The sequence below is a fragment of the Erpetoichthys calabaricus genome, chromosome 1 (assembly GCF_900747795.2).
Source record: "Erpetoichthys calabaricus chromosome 1, fErpCal1.3, whole genome shotgun sequence".
Taxonomy (NCBI): Eukaryota; Metazoa; Chordata; class Cladistia; order Polypteriformes; family Polypteridae; genus Erpetoichthys; species Erpetoichthys calabaricus.
Window position 1 is genome coordinate 156,392,425 of NC_041394.2, and position 12,584 is coordinate 156,405,008.

General features: G+C 37.8%; 1 protein-coding gene across 1 annotated transcript in view; it reads right to left on the reverse strand.

Annotated features, from left to right (window-relative positions):
- Positions 1-1,881: 1,881 nt before the first annotated feature.
- Positions 1,882-12,584, reverse strand: part of atp6v1e1b (ATPase H+ transporting V1 subunit E1b) — a 46,344-nt gene continuing 35,641 nt past the window's right edge. The window contains exons 8-9 of the mRNA XM_028807818.2: positions 10,875-10,962; positions 1,882-2,629 (exon numbers count right to left, since the gene is read on the reverse strand). Of these exons, the coding sequence (XP_028663651.1) occupies positions 2,567-2,629; positions 10,875-10,962 (151 nt within the window). The 3' untranslated portion in view covers positions 1,882-2,566. The remainder of the gene's footprint in view (positions 2,630-10,874; positions 10,963-12,584) is intronic.

The window sequence follows — 12,584 nt, forward strand, 5'->3', positions numbered from 1 at the left end:
TGTCCAATACTCCTTGAATGACATTTAAATTCAGCCCTTTGCCGAGGTTAAAAATGATCACAACTGGAAGAAAGAAAACTACTGTGCCTTAACAGGAAGAAGTAGGAGCCAAACTTTGAAAAAGAGAACTAAAGCTATCACTAACAGCTTAGTAGTTTGCAGGGTGTGCGATGCAGAAGGGAAACCAAGGTTAGACTTTTGTTTTCACTCACTGTGCTACCTTGCCTTGTTGGGGTCAGACATGTACCATAAAAGCACTCATTATCGGGGGGGGGGGGGGCCTAATTTGTAGATCAAGGGACTTTTTTTTACCCCCAAGAATGGTTTTGAAAATGCAAGATTTGTAACTAGTAAGTAACAATAAGATGGATTTATGGTATGAAGGATTGTGAAGGTGAACATTTCCCATTAAAAGGAAAAGTCTCCTTGTGCCACTGTACTGGCTTTGGCACAGGAGCAGTTGAGTGTAAAGGAACTGGTGAATGAATAAATGAAAATAAATTTAATGAAAGTATGAATTAGAGTAAGCCATCCTAATTGGGGGTGTTCAGAACTAATGGAATGTTTTAGTTCATGAGTGAGAAGTACATAACAAAACCAGAACAATTGCATCCTATATTTGAAATACAGTTAGGTCCATAAATATTTGGAGACAACTTTTTTCTAATTTTGGTTCTGTACATTACCACAATGAATTATAAATGAAACAACTCAGATGCAGTTGAAGTGCAGACTTTCAGCTTTAATTCAGTGGGGTGAACAAAACGATTGCATAAAAGTGTGAGGCAACTAAAGCATTTTTTTTAACACAATCCCTTCATTTCAGGGGCTCAAAAGTAATTGGATAAATTAAATAACTGGAAATAAAATGTTCATTTCTAAAATGTTCTGGTGATGTTCATTTGGTTGAAAACCCTTGTTGGCAATAACAGTCTGAAGTCTTGAACTCATGGACATCACCAGATGCTGGGTTTTTGATTGACAAAAACATTCCTGTCCTCTACCATCCTCCCTATTCACCCGATTTTCCCCGTAATTTTTACTTGTTCCCGAAAATCAAAAGTGACCTGAAGGGAACTCATTTTTCTTCAATGAATGAAGTGAAGACAAAAAACGGCAAGCCTATTCAAGAGCCTCAAGCAAGAAGACTTCCAGCACTGTTTCAATCAATGGAGTGGTGTACAGATCGGGAGGGGGAGTATATAAAAGGTGACAATGTTTAGAATGCTGTAATTCAAAGGAGCTGCGCGGGTATCCCGAAGGTTGCTGGTTCGAATCCCCGTCACTGCCAAAAAGGCTACTGCTCTGCAGGGCCCTTGAGCAAGGCCCTTAACCTGTAATTGCTCCAGGGGCGCTGTACAATGGCTGACCCTGCGCTCTGACCCCAAGGGTATATATATTATTATTTATATATTATTTAAATATATATATATATAAATATTTTTTTTTTAACCAATATCCGGTTATTTCTCACTAATGTAAATTTGATCCATGAGAAAAAGTGACAGTGTTTTAGAATATTACAGTATATACTTGGTATAATTAGCTGTGCAAGTATACGGTGAAGCACAAAATAGTCTATTGGTCTGATTCTTAGAAATAAAACAAATATTTTGATAATAGTTCTAGTTAATCAGCGATTATTTAAAAAAATAAATTGGAAACTCTCAGAAAGATGCAACCATGGATTTTAAAAGCCTGTGAAAGACCACTGCTTACAGACAGGGATTTAACTTTCTTGTTTTTCTAATTCTCACAGCTTCACTTTTTTTGGTTATCGATTATTTTCTAATGATATTGAACAATATTTTACATCTGAAGGATTTTTTTAATACATTTCAAAAGGCTACAGAACAAAACATAGTTAAAGACAATACTGCGGTGACAGAACATGTATTTATTTAAAACCACATATACAATACATTTGACAGATGTTTTTCTTGAGATGAACAGACCATTAATCCTTGAAAAAAGTTAATCTTTTGCTTTTTCCTCTTATTAGGGTCCAAATATTTTACCTTCCCCTTTTTAATGCTAATAAAATGTACAGCATAAATAGGTGGCCCAGTTACACTTCAAAATAAATACTATAAGACTTGAACTGCAGTTGGTAAGTTAGGTTACTGGTTTATGCCTTACTGTCAAAAAGAAGACATTGTAAATCATATTCAAGAATATGCGGTGCATTTTCACAAATATGTATATACAGTACAGATTTCCATATGATCTGCTGCAGCACTATACTGTTTAGTAACAAAACTGCAACATCATAGAAGATGCTGCACACACAGTTATATGGAGTAAAAACATAATTTCGGCAAAAAAAAAAAAAAAAAAATTAACAACAACTTCTTTAATCATTGTAATACACAAATAGCCACTTTCTCAGGATATGGTAGGAAGCAAATTACAGTATGGTCAAACTTTAAACTTCCCTGCTATTTGACAAGATAACAAAACTGTACAATACAAACACACAATTAAGTTTTTAAATATTTTATATGATCACCATTTTAATGAAACACTTCTTCCTTGTTCTGTTACAAACAAACAGTTGTGGGATGTATTAATCCATGAACTTTCTATTCTGGTTTGCACCAAAAAGAGCTACTCTGATTTCAGGCATCATCTGTAAAATAAACAGAAGAAATATAATATTAATAATAACTTTTTGTAAAAACTATGAGATTCTTAAAAATTAAGAGTACTAATTGAAGGACATGAATTTTTTAATTTGACAATGTGCCCTTCCATTAGGTGGCACAGTAATACAATTCACAATCTCTCATTTATAGAGTTTCCCATTTTGTATGGTATAATAAAAAGATTCAAACACCACAGATCAACAACCTTATTGAACATTAGCAATATGCCTCAAATCCCTGGAGTAATTTAGGGCTAAGATTTTCAGAAACTCCAATGTAAGGAAGAGCAATTGGTCCGAACAAAACTATTCTTCCTCTTGATATTTTCCCTCTTTGGGGCTGATATGCTCGATCAGCCTTCTCCATACAGGTCCTGTACCTCCATCCTGGTCAAACACTTTTTCTCTATATCTTCTTTTATCACATCAATCCACCTCCCCTCTGCCCTCCCTTGCTTTCTCTTCCCCTGTACTTCCATTCCCATCACTCTTTTGCCCACATATTCATCGTCTCTCATCAGCACATGCTACCTTAAGTACCTTACTGTACTTTCTTAGATCTGTCTCCCACTGAATACTCTTATTTCTGACATGTCTAGCTTCTCCTACTCTGCCTTTACTGCCCAGGTCTCAGTTCCCATCATCATTGCTGGATTTATCGCTATCTTAAAATCGTTAACATACATCTTAATTTTTCAATCACACAATACTCCTGATACCTTCTTCCAACTGTTCCATCCGCACTGCATTCTATTGTTATTTATGTATCTAATTTTCCATTTTGTGCTACCACTGATCCTAGATATTTAAATTGATCTACTCTTTCTTAATAGCTCTCCCTGCAGGGCAACTTCAGAATCCTGATCATCATTAAGCCTCAAATAGGAAGAAGACAGAATATATATCCTCAGTCCCCGATTTTCCAAAGCCCTTCTCCATTAGTCCAACTACCTCTCCACTTTCTCATTTCTGGTGCTACACAATAAAATGTCATCAGCAAAAAGCATGCACCAGGGGACTGGTCTTTAATCCCATGACTCACACTAGTAATCAGATCAAAGATCCTTGGTGCAGACCTACTCTAACTGGGATCTTGTCCGTTACTCTAACACTGCTTTTAAACAGAATCCTCATTCCCTCATACATATCCTGGACAATCCTCACATACTTCTCTGGTAGTCCTTTCTCTCCAATGCACCTCCAGACCTCCTGATTTGGCACTTTATCATAAGCCTTCTCCAAATTAATAAACAAGTTTGCAAATGGGGTTTGTTTAATACATGTCAAAAAATTAATTCCATAATGGTAACTGAACAATATTGAATTTAGCTAAACCACTGTAGTGATGAAATGTATAAGAAAAAGTGGGCAGTGAAAGTGGATCAATAAACAAGGCTGACTGGAGAATAATGATGCGAACAGGGCAGCGGATCTTTGACTGAGAGGAAGACAAGTATCAAGAACAGAGAAGGGCCAACCACCGTGTTCATATGCTATGGGACATATGGGAAATACAAGTATCCCAGTGAGAAAATTCACATGAACATCTCTAAATGGTGGCTTCTTGTGAGACAATTCAAATAAATACCACCTGTATTAGCTGGATTGTTGTGTAATATTATTATTATATGAAGTCAGAATTCAATTGAAAGAAAAAAATATATATATTTGCTTGTTTTTTTGGTTTCATTTTATCTGAAATAATGTGATACACAATGTTAAAAGCCAATTTAAAATTTATATGAAAACAACAAATTGGAAACACAGTATAATGATGAAACCAACAGGCTGAGAAGGTCGCAGGACAGTGGAACAAAAGAGGAGAATGTGTGCATGAAAAGGAGTGCCGTGAGGTGGAGAGGAGGCAGTTGGAAAAGAGAGGGCAGTGATAAGCTAAAATGCATTTCACCCCAAGGATACTTAAGTGCAGGAATAGAATTTAGACACCACAAATTGGTCAACCATTAACAATTACATATATTTTTTATAACTTTATAAACTCAATTCAGTTCGGGTAGGTAGTGTAGCAGATTACCATAGTTATTAATACATTCCTAAAAATGGTCCCAAAAAGCTGCTTTCTTCATCTATTTACAACTGAATTTGTATGCAAATCTGAAGATATATTCACAGCACTCGAGTCTGTGAACCACTTAATCTCAAAGATTGCACAATCTTTGCTTCCACTTCGTAAACGGGCATCATTCCAACTGTATGGAAAACGGGACTTGTTATCCCAATCTAGAAAGGGAAAGGGACTGCCTGGATTGTTGCAACTACAGGAGGATAACACTGCTCTCGGTGCTGGTAAGGTCCCTGCTAGGGTAACCCTTAATAGGATCCGTGATCATTTGTTCACCAACCGACGACTGGAGCAGCCTGGTTTTACGCCTAAGAAGTCTACCACCGACTGCATTCTGGCACAGTGGGTTCTCATAGAACGTAGACGCGAATATCGGCAGAGTTTCTTTGCAGCCTTTGTTTATTTTTGTAAAGTGTTTGACTCTTCCCTGGGGAACATCCGGAGACGTTGTGTGATCCCGTCAAAGTTGCTGGATATCATGGTTGGCCTGTACAATGGTACTGTGAGTGCTGTGCAGAGTGGAGGCAAAACCTCTGCGTTTTTCCCCAGTTGATTCTGGGGTTCATCAGGAGTGTGTTCTTGCTTCTACTCTGTTCAATGCTTGCAAGGACTGGGGGTTGGCCAGGTCATAGGGTCCAGCTGTTGTGGGGCATCTGTTGGTGAAGAGAAATCCATTGATCTTGACTTTGGCGACGATGCTGTGATGTTCGCAAAGTCAATGGAGGGTTTGATCAGGGTTCTGAAGAGACTGAGCGAGGAGTCTGAGTGTCTAGGCTTGCGAGTATCCTGGATAAAAACTAAGATCCAGGCCTCTAATGACCTCTTGGGCAGAGCCATCAACAGTGTGTGTCTGTGGAGAGAGTGACAACCTGTCTAGAGGTTTACTTACCTTGACAGCAACATTCATGTCTCTGGTGAGGAGGTCGCTGGAAAGGGGTGTGTGGCACTCCTGATATCTTTGCAAAAGGACAAAGGTCCAAGTCTTTACTATCTTGGTGCTTCCTGTTTTGCTATATGGTTGTGAGACATGGATGCTATCCAGTGACTGGAGATGAAGACTGGACTCCTTTGGTACTGTTTCTCTTTGGAAAATACTTGGGTACTGCTGGTTTGACTTTGTGTCGAATGAGCAGTTGTTCATGGAGTCCCGAATAGGGCACATTACCTGCATTGTAAGGGAGTGTCAGTTACGGCACCACCACCATGTGGCGCGATTTTCCCAGGGTGATCCGCCTTGCAGGATCCTCACTGTTGAGGATCCCAGTGGCTGGAACAGGCCAAGGATACATCCACGTAAAACCTGCCTGCTGCAGATAGATGGTTATTTCCGGAGGGTGGGACCTATCAGGTCTGCCTGGGGGGGTTGTTAACCAGGACCACAAGCTGTTTCATCATGTGGTGGTTGTAGCAACCAGTGCATGCTCTCCAACCTGACCTGACTGGAGTCTTTGTTTCCAACTAAAACAATGAAACATTCTTGTCCATCCCCAAAGTAAAGAAGACAACCACAAACAGAAAAAATCCACAAGGCAAAATATCCAACTTTATGGAAGCTAACGTTATATAGAGGTTTTTATGCAACACATTTAAGATATATACAAAGTCTTAAACAAAAGACTTTTATTATAAACTGAAAGTTCCTACCTTTGTTGTTCTTTGGAAAAGGCTAGACTCGGATTTAACCAACATGTAAGTTGATCCTAAAAAGTTTGCTTTCATATATTAGAAAACAAACTAAAATTATTGTGCAATTTTTTAAAATCTTTGCCACAATTACATTAATAAAATGGTTTAGCTATACTTAGAAATGTGATAATAGTTATACTATAGGTCATTTTCTGTCATATAAACTGTGGCACACTAAATTAATCTAAATGCCCATCTGTAGAAAGGAAGAGAGATACAGTTATGATGATTATTAATATTCAAAATCATGTGAATACAGCAATTCAAAAATCACCGTCTTTCTTTACTACTGGGTGTAAGGTTGGGGTTTATCAAAGAAATAAACTTAAAATTTTGCTGTCTTTACATTAGAAAATGTATTTCAACTCAATTACTTAATTATACAAAAAAGCTATCTAAAAGCTAAAGTTGTGACTGTGCTAATTTATCTTTATGTGGAGTTATGCCTAAGTTGGATTTACATAGCTATAGCAATTCCAGTGCCAGAAAGATTTAATCATAAACTACATGTGCAATACAGTTTATATGTATATTTAATTACTAAGCATCTTTCAGTAGTGTTATGTACGGCAGTCTATTTAAACCCATTTCAAACATCAGACACCTTGGACTTGGGCAGCCACCCAGTAGTTGACAATTACATGTTGCTCCTGTGGAAATGAAACCAGAACCATAAACAAAACCAACCATTAAATGTACAATGAAATTGGGTGCTTCACCCAAAGGTGAAAATCCCTTGTAGGAATTACTTGCACATAGAGTCAATTAAGAGCCGAGTCCTCAGAATATGGTCAATGTCACAAAACTGACCAAACAAATCTTGATAATACAGTACACATACATTGCATAAATACAATAAGAGAAATATTTTAAAAATTACATCAATGTATGATGATTTACTTACATTGAACCTCATCAGGTGGTACTTTAAATAAAAGGGTACACCTTAATGAGGAAATACTAAAGAGGTTTGCCCTTTTAAAAATGACATCAATGTATGATGATTTACTTACATTGAACCTCATCAGGTGGTACTTTAAATAAAAGGGTACACCTTAATGAGGAAATACTAAAGAGGTTTGCCCTTGTACCACTGACATACTGTAACACATTCACATTCTCTGTATTTTATATGTGCAGTATGCAGAAAAGATTTTAGCATTTTATAAATAGATAATGAGAATTAAAATCTCAACACCAATTTAGGCCAAACACATGGCAAGTTATATAATCAGATATTGGTAATCCTAAATAGAAATAACGAAACCCAGAATATCAGCCTGTTTTCTGTAAATCTATCACTCTTAAAACAATGAAAGAGCAAATCTTCACATTTTCTATTATGCCACGAAGAGCTTTAAAGTCCCTTTCAAATATGCAGGCTATCCAAGAAATGTATCAAACAAATTACCAGCTCATCATCATGAGTAAATGTCAGTATCTTGTGAAATCAATCAATTTTAAAGATCAAGGTCTTTCATTAATCCTAAAAAATCCTCATGAAAAAGGTAGCAACAGTCTAACTTAAGTTGTCAGAGATAAAGGAGAAGCAATCTTAAGCAAATCAAACAATAACATAAATAGGTCTGTGACCTGCTTGTGTAATTAAACAGAGAATTTAAAAATCACCATAGTAAACTCAACCTAATTCAATACATTAAAAGGATTTACTGTCAAGTGAATATATAAAATAAGTAATTTCTACTCTGTTTCCATTTGTTTTACAGAGGACAGTAACAAAATTGGAAACAGCAATAAGCATAATAAACATGTTCAACAGTTGTTCTAATGCACTTCCCTGTTGTGTGTAACTTAACTTTAAATGCAAAAATGTGCCCTTTTCCCTCTGTAATGCTGGTAACATTTCATTCATACTAGAATTCCAAAGCAATACTAAATGTCAAGTTTGGCAGTATTATTGTTAAATTCCAAACAAAATTCTTCAATTTCTGACTCAATAAATCTTGCACATGTTTTTCTCCTGTGGAAAGGCAGACCATTTTCTTAATATTCCAGTAATATTAAAAGAGTGTGTTATTTATAAGATGCACAATATATATGAACGTTCTGTGGTGCACATTTTCAGTTCAGCAAGAAATGCAGTTATTTGGTAGACAACTTTAGAAGAGAAGATTATGGTCATGGGTGACTAGAATTCAAATATATAAACAGGGGAAATTAAAGTAACAGTTATACACAAATATTTATAAAAATGATAAGTAGTAAATAGAAGGCTAAGGTACCAACATGAGGAGAAAGCTGTGTTGATAATTTGCAAGACATAATCATAAAATAATGCAAAGTTTTACTGTATTTGCCAATGTAATGCACAAAGGCAAAACTACATGTAATTGCACTTAATTTCAACAAAAGCAAATTTGGAACCAGGAAAATGTAAACAGTGAAGGGAAAATTTTACACTAAAATTTAATTTGAAAGGATTTCCACTGTAGGAGAGAAATTTTTTTGAAATACAGTGCATCCGGAAAGTATTCACAGCACATCATTTTTTCCACATTGTTATGTTACAGCCTTATTCCAAAATGGATTAAATTCATTTTTTTCCTCAGAATTCTACACACAACACCCCATAATGACAACGTGAAAAAAGTTTACTTGGTTTTTGCAAATTTATTAAAAATAAAAAAAACTGAGAAATCAGAGGTACATACTGTAAGTATTCACAGCCTTTGCTCAATACTTTGTCGATGCACCTTTGGCAGCAATTACAGCCTCAAGTCTTTTTGAATATGATGCCACAAGCTTGGCACACCTATCTTTGGCCAGTTTTGCCCATTCCTCTTTGCAGCACCTCTCAAGCTCCATCAAGTTGGATGGGAAGCGTCGGTGCACAGCCATCCACAAGCTTGGCACACCTATCCTTGGCCAGTTTTGCCCATTCCTCTTTGCAGCACCTCTCAAGCTCCATCAGGTTGGATGGGAAGCGTCGGTGCACAGCCATTTTAAGATCTCTCCAGAGATGTTCAACCTGATTCAAGTCTGGGCTCTGGCTGGGCTACTCAAGGACATTCACAGAGTTGTCCTGAAGCCATTCCTTTGATATCTTGGTTGTGTGCTTAGGGTCGTTGTCCTGCTGAAAGATGAACCGTCGCCCCAGTCTGAGGTCAAGAGTGCTCTGGAACAGGTTTTCATCCAGGACGTCTCTGTACATTGCTGCAGTCATCTTTCCCTTTATCCTGACTAGTTTCCCAGTCCCTGCCGCTGAAAAACATCCCCACAGCATGATGCTGCCACCACCATGCTTCACTGTAGGGATGGTATTGGCCTGGTGATAAGCGGTGCCTGGTTTCCTCCAAACGTGACGCCTGGCATTCACACCAAAGAGTTCAATCTTGGTCTCATCAGGCCACAGAATTTTCTTTCTCATGGTCCGAGAGTCCTTCAGGTGCCTTTTGGCAAACTCCAGGCGGGCTGCCATGTGCCTTTTACTAAGGAGTGGCTTCCATCTGGCCACTCTACCATACAGGCCTGATTGGTGGATTGCTGCAGAGATGGTTGTCCTTCTGGAAGGTTCTCCTCTCTCCACAGAGGACCTCTGGAGCTCTGACAGAGTGACCATCAGGCTCTTGGTCACCTCCCTGACTAAGGCCCTTCTCCCCCGATCGCTCAGTTTAGATGGCTGGCCAGCTCTAGGAAGAGTCCTGGTGGTTTTGAACTTCTTCCACTTACGGATGATGGAGGCCACTGTGCTCATTGGGACCTTCAAAGCAGCAGAAATTTTTCTGTAACCTTCCCCAGATTTGTGCCTCGAGACAATCCTGTCTTGGAGGTCTACAGACAATTCCTTTGACTTCATGCTTGGTTTGTACTCTGACATGAACTGTCAACTGTGGGACCTTATATAGACAGGTGTGTGCCTTTCCAAATCATGTCCAATCAACTGAATTTACCACAGGTGGACTCCAATTAAGCTGCAGAAACATCTCAAGGATGATCAGGGGAAACAGGATGCACCTGAGCTCAATTTTGAGCTTCATGGCAAAGGCTGTGAATACTTATGTACATGTGCTTTCTCAATTTTTTTATTTTTAATAAATTTGTAAAAATCTCAAGTAAACCTTTTTCACATTGTCATTATGGGGTGTTGTGTGTAGAATTCTGAGGGAAAAAATGAATTTAATCCATTTTGGAATAAGGCTGTAACATAACAAAATGTGGAAAAAGTGATGCGCTGGAAATACTTTCCGGATGCACTGTATATGTGAAAACACTTATTATGCAAAATAAAGTTTCACTCTTCAGTGCAATCACATTTTCTTTAGTTTTTGTATCTGAATTTACACACCTATAAATAGTTAAGTGCAGGACTGGTGGAAATCTATTTACTGCAAGAGTTTAATTTAATTTTCAAATAGAAGAATAGTTCTTCACAAGTTTAAAAAAAAAAAAAAAAAAAACTCCAGTCTTAACATACACGTCAGACACTTTGTGGTCTCATACCTGTTGGGCCAATAGATCCAATCTGCTCTCCAAAGTGTTGGATACTTTAATTTTCTGATCTGCATTATAGATCTCCACTCCACCAGAGCTGGAAAAATGGAAATTGGAAACCTATTTTAATAATATACTAAAAAAAACACAAAAAAAATTTTAAAAGAGAGATCTTCATTTGTAAACTTTTCAAAAATTTGATTTTAAAATATTTTCTCTGTTATATTAAAAATTGTGTCATGTCCGCGTTATTCAGCCTTGACAACTCCCCAACACACCGCTCACCCAATCATCACTCCTACTACATACAGTCTCTCTCCATACCACCCTGTGACACTCTCAGTGACAACTTAAACACAGTCTGTTATAATGGCAAAGCAGAATAGCAAATTATCTATTCAAGAAAATGTTGAATTTTAGATTGCGACAGGGGAGAAAAAAAAAAAAAAGGTAATACAGTGGAACCTCGAGATACGATCACCTCTGTATACGAGAAATTCAAAATACGAGGAAAGTATGAGCGAAAAATTCAGATCTAAATGCGAGCATTGGCTCGCGTAACGAGCCACGAGCCAGGCTGTGGGTATAGCTCGCGGCTTAGCGAGGGGGCGTGGTAGCAGTTGCGAGCCGCGATCTGCGGTGTCTGCGTTTCTCACTTAAGTGCACAGGTGGGAAACTGCCACATCCATGATTGTTCCTGTGGCTGATGGGCTGCAGCTGCCATGTCCTCCCCGCATATATAGAGAAGCGCGAGCCGGTTAAGGGGGAGAAGAAGTAAAAGAAAAGAGAGAGAGAGAGAGAGAGAGAGAGAGAGCTAGCGCGCGCGCAGGCAGTGCGGGAGAGCGAGCGAGCGAGTGCAGGCTCGCGTGTAGCTGAACAGGCGAGCCAAACAGCTGAAGCAGGACGGTGTAGAGAAGGTCAGCTGCATTAAGAGTGTCTCGCCTGTTGCAGAACCCGCAGGTGAGACGCTAACAGAGAAGAAGCACCGGGGATTGTCATCTGTTTTTTAAAGACTGCATCCTTTTGACGTTTTAACCTCGTGTTAAAGGATTGTTATTCTTGTGTATTTTAAACCTCCACTTCACAACTGTTTTAAGGATTATTTATTTAAAGATTTATTGAATGCTCTACTGCACTTTGGACACCTGTTTTGATTCTTTTAATAATCAGTTATATTATTTACCAGTGTTATTTATTAAAGGTAGACTACAGTATATATAATTTATCAGTGTTATTTGTTAGGAAAATTGATTTTTATGTTAATATATTTGGGATGCGGAACGGATTAACTGGATTTCCATTTTTTTCAATGGGGAAGTTTGTTCTAGATACGAGAAATTCGCTATACAAGCTCAGTGCTGGAACGAATTAAACTCGTATCTAGAGGTTCCACTGTACCTGATAAGGAACATTAAAAAAAGAAAATGAACAAAAAACAGCTGCATATAATAAAAAGAGAGTCATCCAATATATGAAAGAAAAAAATATCCCAAATAATATGAGAACAGAAATGCAAAAAAGCAACATTTATAGAATGCAAGTTTGAGGATCAAGTAATTCATAATATACAATTTAAGCTTAACCTCCTTGACATGTGCTCATATCAAGATATATAAACCTAACATCCTATATTAGCCTTCTGTACACTGTCTGGGTCTAGATAGCGACAAGTCCACTATAACTACTAGGTCCTTCTCATAAGAAGTACCTTCAAGTTTT